Consider the following 14,298-nt stretch of genomic DNA (forward strand, 5'->3'; position numbering starts at 1 on the left):
AATGCAGGACAGCATCCATAGTGAAGGAGAATAAAGCAACATCCCAAAGAGAAGACAATTATGTGCAAGATATGAAGTCAAGAGCAAAGAAAGATACAAAGAACCGAATAATAAAATACAAACAGCCTGGAATAAATTGGACCAGGAATGAAAATTGAAGAAAATAAGATGTTCCAATGCAAGGACAAGAACGGAAACGAAATACGAGAATGCTGGAAAAGAGGTCAACTCTGAATTAAAGGAACAGTTCTTACTCCTGAAGGATGGACTGATGAATTGATTGTGTGCACGGCAATGGCATTGATAGGACAATGGGTAGTAGTTCTGGTGAATGAGGAAAGGGAATGTAAGGATCAGTGGTCTCAGATTGTAAGGTTGTTAACATGGGTCGACAATGAGGGGGGACCATTGCAGATACTACCCCTGAAGAATGCATCCCTATGCTTCAGAAATAATGAACAGTAAAAAGTGGAGAAACCCTCAAGTGTGGCCGGGTTTTTTGACATACCATGAATGAACGAAGGAGCTGCAGTCCTGATGGACCACTACTGGGCCTGTGGTTCAAGAGCATACATGAAGTTGCTACCAAAATGAGGATGAGTTTTTTCATTGGTACCGATATGCATACCAGCCTTTGTAGTACCACAAAATGACCGGCAGATCAGACATTCTGAAAATGGATGCACCCTTGAGGAAGAAGAGATCGCTTAGTCTCATTCGATGAAAGCGGGAGAATTATTTTTCAGAAAAATCATGCCCATTATGACATTCCAGATGAACATAACTTGTTCAGCAGAATAGCAGTGATATTTACAGCCATATTCATGTCAGAAATTCAGACTGCAGTAAACACCAAGTGGTTACAGATCACTAGGTGGGAACTGCTACAAACGATCAACAAGACAAAATGATCTAATGTGATCGGAGAAGAACTGAGGGCAATCAGGTTCATGGTCTTCCAGAACAGGTATGTACTGGACTTAATTACAGCAATGGAAGGAGGCGTATATTCCAAGATTGGGCCTTCTTGCTGTACTATTCATACCTGCCCATGATGAAGAAAATGGAACACTGACAGAAGCAATAACTATGCTGTCAACCCTGCATACAAGAATGGTGGATGAAGTAGACGAGACCAAGGATGAAGATTGGTTTTTGTTCCCGTTTTCATGGGTTCCAACTTGGCTGGCAATTGACTTCAAACTACTTGGAGCAATACTAGTGTTAGTATTGCTGGGATTCTGTCTTATAAGAATATTCACTGGACAATGCAGGAAGACAGCAAAGAAAGCAATTGGGATGAAGATAATGATCAATGTGAATGCTGTGACAGATGAGCGCACGCAGACCAAAAACACTACCCGTGAGCACCTGAAAGAAAGGGCTCTAGCACCCCGGGAACAAAGTTCCGGTACCCTAAGGAACATAAGAACTATGTAGGGCATTGGGTGTTCTGCCAACCAAGTGGAGAGTGCTGCCACATGAACTGGAGCGCGGATTAACACATCAAGAATGCAGGCGAACTGAGGGGGTGACTAAAATACGGATACCAAAGAAGTAATTCTGTGGAAACATTAAGAGTATTGAGGAAGAGGAGGTGGTTGAGGACTCAACCAGAGGTAGGGAATGTAGAGGAGCAGATGTGTACGTCACTGATAGACTCTGCCCCTTCACCTCCATCAAACTGGATGAATAACAGGAAGACACTGCATGACACCAGGTATCATTCCAATACTGCATCGAGTGTTATGCTCTCAGACAACCGCATCGAATGTATCCTCGTACTGAGCTGGTAGCAGGAGATTTGCAGGCACCACTGAATATCGAGGAGTTGTAAAGAAGATTTGACGGGTGCAAAGAGACGTCAGAAGGAGAAGATACAATGACACACTGAAATATATAAGAATATTTAAGAATGAAGATGTAACTGAAGAAACAAGAATAAACATACATATAAGTAAGAAGAAACCATATATATACACACATATAAAGAAGACAAGAAACCAGAGGAGCAGTGAATGTATATATGCAGAAACACAAGGTAGATGTGCCATATAGAAGCTTGCTGCAGTAGAAAACATAATACAGGTGAAGTGGCCATTTTGAAAAGATGGACGCCGGCGCTCAATGATTTTAAGCTCAAAGGAGAGTGACCGGATCTGACAGAGGCTGGAAATACAAATTCATGCATTAACAAAGCACAGATTCTGACCTGAGATCAAGGATGCCACAGTGAGAAGCTACTGAGGGGTACAATGGGAGTTAACGAGGATAAGCAACGTGCGCAGGACATATTTCTCTAAAATTAAGTAAATGTGCGAGCATTTTCAAGTGCCAAGAATTGACAATGAAAGATGCAGAAACGCCTATGTGAGGTAGAGCAACCAAGTCTCCAGAGGCCAAGAGGAGCAATGACACTGAGCTTAATTGAATTAAATAGCACTAAATAAAAGTTGAAATGGACAACATCGTGGTCTCCTCACAAATGATTCAGAACTTGAAAACAAGACCTATTCATTAAGCTCCCGACAAAGATGGTGGTGTACCTACATTCCCTTAAAAGTCCCACAGAAGATAACAGTGTGCAAGGACAAGTACGAACAAGAGGCCATGGCTGAAGGCTTGGCCGATGAGAGATGGACTAATTCGGCAAGTGGGCAGTAGACTGATGTTATTCTCTGCACCTCAGTTTCGTTTTTCTTACGTGCTGCTAGTGGGCTGAGTGTCCAAGGTTGGGAGAGGATGCCAACCTATCATGAGGGCCCATGCAACGATGACAATACAATGTTGCATGAGCCAATCCGCTACAATCTGTATTATATGTAGTTAGAGGGAAGTCTGAGGCTTGCTACCAGATTAGCAGCAACCAATGAAGTAACTAACACTTAAAGACTCTACAAGTAGATATGTTCCCCTAACAAATCTCTAAACCCAATATGTTTTATTTGCCACATAGGATGACCTCATAGCTGATGCAATTTGAGGTATAAAGTCTTTGTATAACTAAACTATCTGTGTGAGAGTGTGGACTACAAACCGTTGGTTCGCCAGATTGCCCTACTTTATTTAATTGATAATAAAGTAATACTTTGCCATATTCTTTGAGTCTGTCCAGTCATTTGGGTGCAAGATTATTTTATTATGGTAATTCCATTCTGCGCATTAATAACGCTCCACGTGCTACTGCACACAGCCATTTATTATAGTAGAGAGAAGAGTGCCTTGCCAACCTGTAGAGGCTGAAGAGTCTAGGATGAAGATGCCTAATATTCTTTTTTTAAAGCAAGTTGCAGCAGAAGCAGTGGAACTGTGGTTGTTTATAATTTTGTCAGACTATTTTCAGTTGAATGAAGTTGAAGCAGTAGTAGACTGGGAGGCAAAGGAGTCTGCTTTCACAGTACCATTTGCAGAAGGAAGTCGCTCAGGAAAAGCAACTGTCAGGTTCCAGAGTAGATAGATTGGTAATAAGAAGCATTATTAATATTATGTTCTTTATTTATTTTATTTATTTAAGGTTTTATGTTAAATAATTGTCCTTTTAATTTTTGGATTGGTTTGGGCCTTAACGTTTATTTTCAGAGTGCAGGAGGGACCCCAAGCCAAGATGGAGGACAGAGGCAGGAGTGTTGATTGGGTGGCAGGAAGACAATGGTCAAATCCCAACATTCTAAACTGCCTTTCATTTGTTAAGCCTTCAGAGCAGGTCATGTTTTTGTTTCTCTCCTGAGTTTTGGGCCTAGAATCTCTGAAGGAAATAATTGTTAAGTTAAGACAATTCATCTAAGTCAAGATACAGCTCTCGAGTAGAAGACTTCAGAACAGCAAAGAAGATATGCTGAAAAGTCTTCAACTTCTGTCAAAGAAGCTAAGTATTCAAAAAAGTTGTTAAATGCTTTGTTCTGTCCATGTTAAAATAGATACGTTTCAAGTTTCTATTGCCTGTTTAAGACTTTTCTCCTGGAGTTTTGGGGTTAATGAGTCCATTTGTTTTTGAAATTCAGATGTGAAAGCGTACTACATTTAATGTGACAAGACAGCGTGCGTGCATTTGTATTTTTTCTAACGTTCTTTGGCTTACCTAGTTAGTTACGTCGTGTGCGGATCCAGTGCGAGGACGGCTGCAGCGTCGCGCTTCATGAATCCTCTGATGTAGAGATTCTTCCGCAGTAACCGTTTGCTTCGCGATTGAAAAGGTGAGAGGGAGATTCTTTTCGGGTGCTCATCCGGAACAAGGTAAGCCAATGCATTCGTTTTTTGTTGCTTCGAGTTGTTTTCTTCAGTTTTCTGATTGCGCGGTGAAAGTAATAAAGACTAAGACTCAACGTACTTTAATGGCAACAAAGCCAGTGTCAGCACAAGCACATTATTTATATTTGGAACTATTATAGGTGGTTTAAAGGAGAGTAGATTTTGAACATTTAGTGCTTCATCAAGAAACCAATATTTCTATTCAGTTTAAAGGCAACTTATTTTGATATAAACATTTTTTCCACATTTCTGCTTGTAAATAATATACTATGAAAGTTATGTTTCACTTTAACTACAATTGCATTGTGTGCTGAGCTATTCATCTACTATGAGATAGTTCATGTTTGGAATGAACTTGTGAAAAAGTTTTAAAAGGTTAAGAAGTGTTATTACTAACAGGTCCTTTTCAGAGACTCATCTGAAATCTCAAAAAGAAGGTTCTTCATTAATATTTCTGAACTCAAAATTACGGTGCTTAAGGATGTTCAATGTGCTCAAATATGAGAACTCATTCAGTTGTGACAGCTGAACAAGAAAAAACAATTTGATTGCAGGTTTCTTTTGCAAGCTACTCACCTGCTGATAATAAGATTTTCACATTTTTAAAAAAAATCTTCAAAAGGCCATTCTTTCAAACTCTAGTTTCCTGCACAGTTTTACAAGTGTTTGATATTGGGTTTAAAGAGTGTCAGGAGACCATCACTTAAGAGCACATTCAAGAACAAAAGTGTCATGATGCTTACTCCCGGGCTTCAAGACCAAGCCCATCAGCTCTGGAAGCAGGCATCCAGATATTTATTAAAACCCCAACACCCCGGCTGGGGCCTGTTTGGGTTCAGTCCTGGCGCCTTAGGCGCCAGGCTCATCATACAGGCTCATAGACTTTACTTACCTGATGCAGACCATGCTGCAAGTGCGTCCAAGCCATCGTAAGGCCTGGATGGGACTGTTTTATTACAGGGACTATTTTTTACTCGGGTGGGGTTCTGGGGAACTTCTTACCTGGAACTACTTTGGAGGCTATTTAAACCACGCCCGAACAGCAGCACACGCTTTGCGTTATTCTGCATACAGCAGCGTAACGCTCACCGTGCCTGAAGTCAGCATCCGGTCTTCTGCCACGCCCGCCTCGAATCTGGAGCTCCTAAAACAAAGAGGAAAGAAAAGGACAAGGTTAGAAAACAAACTATTTTCAAATTCCTCACCTGATTCCGGATCCATCTTGCCTCCGGACCTGGAAAGATCATCATTTCAGTACGCGTCGCATCTCCAGCTAGAGCCGCGCCATACTCACCAGTCCTCGCAGCATCTTTCGATTCGGCACTGCCTCCCATCATTTATTCGCCGAACTCCGGCACCCGAGGGACAAAAGAAAACAAGGTGAGCCGAGAAAACAAACAAATATAACTCTTATCACCATAGACTTACCTGATTTACAACCAGAGGCATTATTCTATAACCCTCCACATCTTCATGCGCCGCACCTGCAAAGAGGGAGGAAAACAACACGTTAAACACGTGCAACATTTACCGGACAGCGTCGGGTAATACAGACTCTTACCTGAGCGCCACCAGCTAACACGAGAGCATCTTCTCACAAACTCAGCTGCAAGACAAGGAAGGGAGGGGGGAACAAGAGTGAACATTGGACATATTGAACTCTATGAACTTGATACTTAATGTCCTCACCAGGAACCTCAGAGTCAATACTCTCCGGAACTCTCCCACGCCTTCAAACCAGTGAAGTAACTGGCATCAACGCGCCCCTGCAATCCATGCAGGATGGAGAGCTCATCTTTCAAGAGTATAAGGTGAGATTGCTGAGAGGGCACTTTGGAGGTGATTAGTGGGAGGACTGAGGGGGGTGCCATCACTTGAATCCACAGGTGGCTAAATCCATCTCTCCACTTGCAGGAGAATACTTCTATGGGTCAAGCAGACAAGATTAGGAGGGCTAGTCCAGTCAGTCATCTCTGCACTACGCATCACGTTGGTGGAGACCGCAGCCGTCCGGGTCTGACCGACGCCCCTGTGGGAGCCAGGTGAGCGTAACAAAAAGTTATTTTCCTCTAAGCTATTGCAGAGGACATTCAGAGACCGGAGCAAGACAGAAGATCCAGTGACTGAGTTTATTATTTTATCCCTTTTTCCCCCTTCCCCCCGGGGTGTCTCAAACTCAGTTGTTTAATTCAGTTGAGAGTGCAACATCTTAGTGGGACCGTGGGACTCAGCAGCTCCTGCGTTGGATTGAAGACTGGTCATGACAGCAACCTCCTTAGAAGAAGCATCCTGACAAATTGTACACAACGCTGCAGAGGTTACAAAAGAAGAATTGTTATCCAAGATCAAGTGGTATTTTTGTTTTGTCTTTTTCCATTCTATCCTGGAAGGAGGTTATCCAGGAAAGCCATTGATACTGTGTTCTTTGTGGGACTTGGCAGGACCATCACGAGGGGAGTGCAGGGGGGGGCAAACTGCCCCAGGCCTCGCACTTGCGGGGACCTTGCGGCCCCCTTTCCTAAGGAGAAGGAGAAGGCAGCACAGTCCACCCGTGTCCATTATTCACACAGGGGACGGTGCTGCCTCCTCTCTGCCCCGGAAATGATTTTGCTGTTTGTTGCGAAGCCGTTTGGCTCCGCAACAAGCAGAAAAATAATGGGAGACAGCAGGGCTCAGAAGTGAGCTCTGCTGCCTCCCGTTATTCAGCTGACAACGTGGACATGCTGAATGACAGGAGAGGACTCCTCTCCTATCATTCCGCATGTCCACGTGTCGGAGTGCATGGAGGTAAGGTAAGTGTTTATTTTAAATTAAAAGTATATATATGTGTATTTAAATTAAATTAGTATGTGTATGTATGAATGCATGCATGCATGTTGGTGTTTGTGTCAATGCTGTGTTTGGTTTTATGTATGCATGCATGTATTTATGGAGTTGTGCATGGGTGGAAGTGTTTTATGTGAGTGTGTGTTCAGCCCCACCCCTAAATTTAGCCACCCTGGGGGCCACTTCATTAAGGGGTGGGTTCATGGCATCAGAGGTGCACCTAGGCTAAAATGTCAGGGGGGATGGGGGACTAACACTTAAAATGCTGGGAGAGGCGCAAACATCAGAGGCTGTGAGGGAGCGGCAAGATTCCTTGTGTGCGGACACCTAACATCTTTCCACATTCGAATGAGACTATTCTGGTGACGCTTCAATGTTACAAGCAGCTACCTCTTGCCTTCATTTCTGAAACGTCACACTTAAGGACGGACTGCTGTGAGAATGAGATCTCATGTCACCACTTCCCTTCTTCTCATGGCAATGCTAATCCCTATGGCAATTCTCATCCAGTTGCTGCCCTCCCCACCCAAAACACCTCCTCACTGGAACGCTTTGAGCTAGCTTTAAACACGCCTTACCATCAAACTTTGCCCACAATGTGCCTGCAAGTGTTTCCTCAAAGGAGTCTTCTGAGAGTTTATGACTTCATTGGAGTTGTAAACATGGAACGGGTGTAATAAAAATGTCTTAATCGGGTCTGCCTTCGGCCACTCGATTTAAAAACACCCTGCGTGTCTTTCACTGAAGTTCTGTTAAAACAAGCATTGGCAAAGCCAACAGTTTTGGCTTGTGTTTAGTATTAGGCATTTGCCAGACACTGCTATTAGCTGCTCATGTACTCAAACCATTTTGCACCGGCACTATCAATGGCCAGCTAATACCAATACAGAAGTGACTTTCCCGTGCCTACACGAATGCCCAAACCGTTAGCATTGCCAGTGCTCTTTTTGGTTTACCCTTGATGCACAGGACTATGCATCAAGGTTAAAGCAAACGTACTACTTGGCTGAATTGGCCCACATTGAATGTAGAGCAATCTAGTCAGTAATAACAGTTATGGTACACAGTCAGCCTGGATATACTTTATGTGGCATGGCATTTCTACTAGCTGCGAGTCTGTACGTGGTAATAATGGCATATATTGATGCAGCCATTAGAACAACCAGCATGAATATATTTTATACTAGCATATCTCGCATGGAAAGGCGGCATGAAATGTATTGGAAAATGTTCCTATGCCCAGTTTGTGATTTGCAACTATTGTGATTTTCCATGTGCTTCCATACAAAACCAATTGCAAACTGTATGGATTTCTAACCAATTTTGCAAAGAAAGTGCTGTAAAATGCATACTTTTAACCCAATGTTTCAAACATTTTCTTGGGAGTGAGAACCCCCCTCAAGCAACCCTTATCTGGGCTCCCTCACTGTGCTCTGTTGATCCTGCCTAATTGGCACAAACATTTAAGCCTCTTAAATTCAGAAATGTACCAGCCTCCACTGTACATCATTTGTCACTGTGTATGATTTGTGTTTTAATGCGCACACAGGTGCAGGGTGCTTCTTAAATGATATGATATGGCATTTATAACGTGCTTGTACACAGTGTTTCTAGGTGCGGCAAGGCAAGGATGGGGAAACAAAACAGTAGTACAAAACACAGATCTTACTAGGCCATGTGTAATTCAGATCACGCAAGAGCAGGGAAGGAGGGAGGGGAGAAGTGCAGAGGGTGGGGTAGGATGCAGAAGTGCAGGAACAAAGGAGAAATAAGAGTGCAGCCAACAGGTGTCAAGTGTGGGTACTCAAGTGCAGCCTACGTGTGGAGAATAAGTGCAAGAGAGGGGACTGTAGGGTTACAGATAGACCACAAGTGCAGGGGAGCCAAGAGGCAGTGCATGATTGCAACAGGACCTGGGCCCGAATTCAGAGCTTGACCAGGTGACCAGTGCATGGATCAGGCAGGTGGTCAGCAAGGGAGAGGAAGAGAGAAGGCAGAAGCAAAGAGACAGGTCTTGAGTTGCTTCCGGAACCAGAGATGGTTCTGCTCAAGTTTCAGAGAGGCAGGGAGGCTTTTTCCAGAGGGAGGCCCCAGCCGAAGAAAGATCTGCCCTCAACTCTTTGCTTGGAAAAGTGACTGACCCTCAAAGAGTTGGAGGTGGCGCAGTGGAGAGCACATGCCATCCTATATATATTTTTGCATATGATACAAAAGTTAGTCTGGCATAAACCTTTCTTCAGTAGAGAAATCTAACTTTGTTTTAGTTGATTTGAAATTGTAGTAATTAACCATATTTGGGATCCTGCAGACAAACTCAAGGGGAGATTTCTCGAGTCTCCTGTTTGCGGAGGTGCCGCCGCTGGCCGAGTGCAAAAATTGCAAGGGGGGCTCACCAAATGTTTTGCCCCGGGCCTCACCACATCTTCTGACAGCCCTGGGACTTGGAAAGGGGATTGACAACCGAAGAGGGAACTGTTACCAGTGGATTTTTGTTTGGGTGAACTTTGTTGCTTTGGAACTTTGCACAAACTGATTTCGAACTTTATTTTTGTTTCCTGGAAGAAATGGACTCTGGACATTTCTGAGGGAATGACATCACAGAACAAGTAGAAGTCATCCTAGACACTGGTTATGTGCTAATCTATCATTTATGTTGGTTTGCTTTGTTTTTCATTGCTCTGTTTAGAGCGAGGGCCCATTTTGCACATGCCGGGAGTTTTCCTTTAGACCCTAGACTAGGTAGGGTACTATCTGGTAGAGTAGGCTTAGCTAGGTATCATGTGTACCTTTTGCTTTGAAATAAAATGTCAAGTACTGAAAAAAACACAAGCGTGTGTCTGACTCGCATTACTGATCCCTCACAGGACACATGCACAGGTCAATGGAAATACATTTTAGAACTGCAAGAACTAGTTGATTTCTTTCTAAAAGCATCAGTAATGAGCACAGTTTATGTAGTTGTGCCTACAAAGAAAGACATAGGACGTCACCTGAAGAAGTTCAGCATGCAGCAAAAGGGTATATGCAGCCTCAGAGTAGCTCTCGCAGTCTCTATGCAGGTCTCGAAGCTTGTACAGGTATCTGAATATAAGAAAACCAAGAGGTGTAAGTGCCTGGAGCTGCATAGTAAACAATTACTTCACACATGCATCACCCCATTGCTTCACCTATACAGCACAATTGCACATTAAACTCTTCCTGTTTGATTACCCATTTTGTTTCAACCGAACACATGTATACTTCTCAACTTTGTTTTTCCTTGGACATCCTAAGGTATTCCTCACTTCCATGCAAGTTAAGATGGATTTCTAAAATCAGCCCCCGGGGGAGGTTTTTAGGGGAGCACCCTATTATATGATAAACAGCAAAGATACCAAGAGGTTAGCCAAATCCAATTCAAGGTAGAAAGGAAGGACAGTAAAGACTTAGTCTCAGGAAAAATGTGAGAGTGGTCTTGGGCTACAATGAGTCCACACAGACCACCACCAATAATTCAAGTCAGCCGGCATATGAAAATATAATTATTTATTACATCTTCTAAACACGCGAAGCATAAAAATCACAGGTAAGTATTGACCACAGAAACCATAGATCCTATGTATATACAATCACACTGAGATAATATTACACACTGGTAGTCAACAGTTGAGCAATTAGATGCAGGACCCAGTTCCCCCTTCTGTCTTATGAAGTCCAGCCCTAAGATCTATGGGGCCTTGTTCCCAAAAAGTCACAAATTCCACTTTGGTTTCTCTGTAGAAGGTAATTCAGAACTGATACAGTGGGCTGTGGTGTTGATTGAAAAGTTATTTAAGGTAAAATACATGTTTACTCCAAAATAGATAAGTACCCAACTCGATCCTCCTCTTAAGCCAAAGCTGAGGACAGGATCCTTGACTCAGGTTCCAAGACCAGGCCAGGGACATGGACTCTGTACCCAATGTTACCCTATGGGAGACAAGGGGGAATAGAAACGGATTATGTTCACTTACCCCCCTGACTGAGATTTTTCCAGGTGACACTGCAGGACTTCTGAAATTTGCTGGGGCTTTAATCTTCTGTCCTTGGTTTGGGTGAGGGGTGACCAAGTTTCATGAGTGCAGAGGTTACTTTGTGTCAGGAGCTGGTCGCAGTTCTCATCAGACAGTTCCAGGCAACTTCTTGAAGTAGACCCCCAAACGAATAAAAGATGCAGACCTTCGGCAGTGCAGACCCTTTGGGACACCTCACAGGATTGCAGAAGGATAGTTCTAGTGGAGGTCAGGTGGCGACAGGCAATCATCCAGCTGTGAACACAGAAGCATCCCCAGCTCACCTTCCCTTGTCGCGAGAAGGCTGAAATTGCAAGCACAGGCGACTTAAGGCATAAGCTTAAGATTCTGTGAGTAAAGGCTCTGCTCAGAACAGAGATGACTGCAGCGCGGTAGCACAAAAAGAGTGGTCAGTCCACCGGGTGGTCCAGGGACACTTCTGAAGGCTTCCAAGGCACTGTGCTCTGACCTGATTGTTCCCACCGGTCCAAGGGTAGAAGCACCAACAAGGGTCTTCTGAGATCTGGCAAAGGAGCAGGACTTCACTGGGCCAATCTATGGAGTGGATGCTGGTTCTCGTCCTCGATTTGTCAGCATGCGGCTCTTCTTCATAGAAGTCTCTGTTCCAACGATGATCTGTCTAATAGCTGCAGGAGTTTTTTTTTTTAATATATTTTTATTAGGTTTTACAACATACTGTAAGGAAGGCATGGCATCAAAGTAAGACAGACGCAAGTGATCACAGTTCAAGGGTGTTTATTAAACCGTAAAATGGGTGGGATAAACCCCCAAACTAAACCTAACTCTAAAATGGGAGCAAGCTACAACCATCAAATAATAATAATACAGTCCTAGTGGAGTCTAAACAAATAAAAAGGGCCTATACTAAAAACACCTATTGCCAATACTTACTGCTACACTACAAAAGAGTGTGCAATAATGTTCACATGAAAAGGAAGAAGTGTTCACAAAATGATAAGACAGCAGGATGTTATGGCCGGGGTCTCCTTTCCCCAAGTTTTTATTACGGGACAATGCGGGACTCTCGAGCACAGCACAATCATGGGCTTCTCCAGCACAAGGTTGCAGTATCTTTTCTCAGTATCAGGGCCTTCTGTGCCCAAATCTCATCTCATGTAAAGTCTCTTGCCTCAGAGTGCCTGATACGCCTAAAGAAAAGGTCCTCTGTTTATCCTTTACATCGGGTTATTACCCTTCACCCTTAAATCCCCAAGCCGGGCTCCGATTCATTCAATCGTCAGCCGCGTTCAGACCAACCACTCACTGTGGACATCCCTCAGTGGGCTCATACTTGTCATCACAATGTTTATGTGTGTTTAAACACCATGCAGGATTCACTTCCCTTGGCTTTCTCCTGGCATCCCTCCGTCGGGTTCACATTGTCATTTTTAATACAGTTCACAAGAAAGTCATTCTAGAGCCCTTAGGTTCTTCCTTTACCCAAGTCCGGGGCTCAGTCCCAAGTCAGGCTTTCTCCAAGCCCCAGTCAGACTTCACATAGTTCTATCATCAGCATGATTTCACAGGCATCCCTCGGTCGGGTTCACATTTGCCCCACTAACACAGTTCACGTTGCTCAGCTTTATCTCTTCTTCTATAATAGTCGTAACTCAATGTTTTTTTAAGCAATTGCATAATTTTCACATTAGGTCCCCCTCGTCCGGGCTCAGAACTCCATAACACTTTTCCAACTTCAAACAGAGACTTCCGAAGGGCGATCATGTCTCGCCGGGTCACTCTGTTGGCCTATGACAAGCGCAGGCTTCATACCATTACAGTTCACACAGAGTTTCCCTCAGCCGGGCGCAAACGCCAGTTCCACAATAACACGTCTGCAATGTGTCAAGGACTTTCAATTGTACAAGGGATTTGACTGGACCCTTGTAAGACCACCTTATACCAGCCTTCCCTATGGCCTCTTGCTACTTGTAGTTTCCTTTACTCACAATTTTCAACACAGTCTCTTTGTTCAGGCGAGTGGGTACAGCCAGAGACTTTCGACTGAGCGCCCATGTGGCACTGGACCACTCTGACTCTGGTACCAAGTTTGTTAATAAAAGACCTCTTGTCTATTTATCTTCCTACTGTTGCTACTGCAACCTTGAGCCTAACACAGGCTGGTCGACTATCAGGTTCATGCGACTCACGGGCTGTGTTGAACTCGTTGCCGGTTCCTTTTGCTGCTAGAGTCAAGGACGGTACCTCGATGGCAGTCAAGTCTCCCCACCCTGGCTATAAGTGCGGGAGGTTGCCATGTATCGCTGACATCTGTCGCAACACCTGCCAACTGCGATTCCCAGCCTTATGTCTCTTTCATCGGAGGCTTTGCAGGTCTGGCCTCAAAAGGGCAAGGGCATTTCCCTCCTTGGCGTCCGTTCAGGTCTTGCAGCCTTTCTCCTCCGTTTCAACTGTCGTCCTGGAATGGCTGCTTCCTCATGCGTTCAGCATTGCTTGGAGTGTGCTCTTGTCCTCTGCCTTATATCCCCAAGGAGAAGGGAAATGGTAGACAGGTATGTGTAGTTGCCGGTAATTGCCTGACTCTGCCTGACCCTTCTGTTGGGACATGTCAGGTAAACGGCTCGGGTATTAGTCCGTTGTCATTCACGCTGTGAGAAAGTGTTCGTATTGGAAAAGGGAGGAAGGGTATCATTTCTAAGTATCCTACTGGGCAGGATGGGGAAAGGTGTAATAAGGAAGAGGATACTGTATCTCACCCTTCGGTGTCCCACTTCTACTCCTTGATGAACCCACATACAGGTGATCCTCCCTTACTAGTCCACCCCCAGGAACTGGATCCAATAGCGATGGCCATGTCCTGGCCACCTGGATGACAGACTGCTGGTGACTAGTGAGTGAGAAACCTTCAGGTTTTTCACATAACCAAGACTTAACCACTCCCACCCTCCACTTTCCCTCTCCCTTAATAGCCCCACAACAGTAAGAGATGCCCATAATTCCATATTACGCAGAATATGGCTCAGTATCAGTCCAGAAAACCCATGGTTTATACTTTTAGTTCCCTGGGCCTCTGGGAGGTTTATCTATATATATATATGATACATTACTCACCGTAATCGTATTTCTGATGCTTGTATCTGCTTAGATTCACATGCTGTGCATAGGCCGACATCTAGTGGAAGCTGCAGAGTATTACAGTTTGTTTTTAGAAACT

General features: G+C 44.1%; 1 protein-coding gene across 1 annotated transcript in view; it reads right to left on the reverse strand.

Moving 5' to 3' along the window:
- The window catches only part of DOCK5 (dedicator of cytokinesis 5), a 1,209,967-nt gene that overhangs the window by 309,582 nt on the left and 886,087 nt on the right, over nucleotides 1-14,298 (reverse strand). The window contains exon 37 of the mRNA XM_069617597.1: nucleotides 10,065-10,155. Within this exon, the coding sequence (XP_069473698.1) occupies nucleotides 10,065-10,155 (91 nt within the window). The remainder of the gene's footprint in view (nucleotides 1-10,064; nucleotides 10,156-14,298) is intronic.

This window comes from Ambystoma mexicanum, chromosome 10, assembly GCF_040938575.1.
Source record: "Ambystoma mexicanum isolate Mex_15411 chromosome 10, UKY_AmexF1_1, whole genome shotgun sequence".
NCBI classification, from domain to species: Eukaryota; Metazoa; Chordata; class Amphibia; order Caudata; family Ambystomatidae; genus Ambystoma; species Ambystoma mexicanum.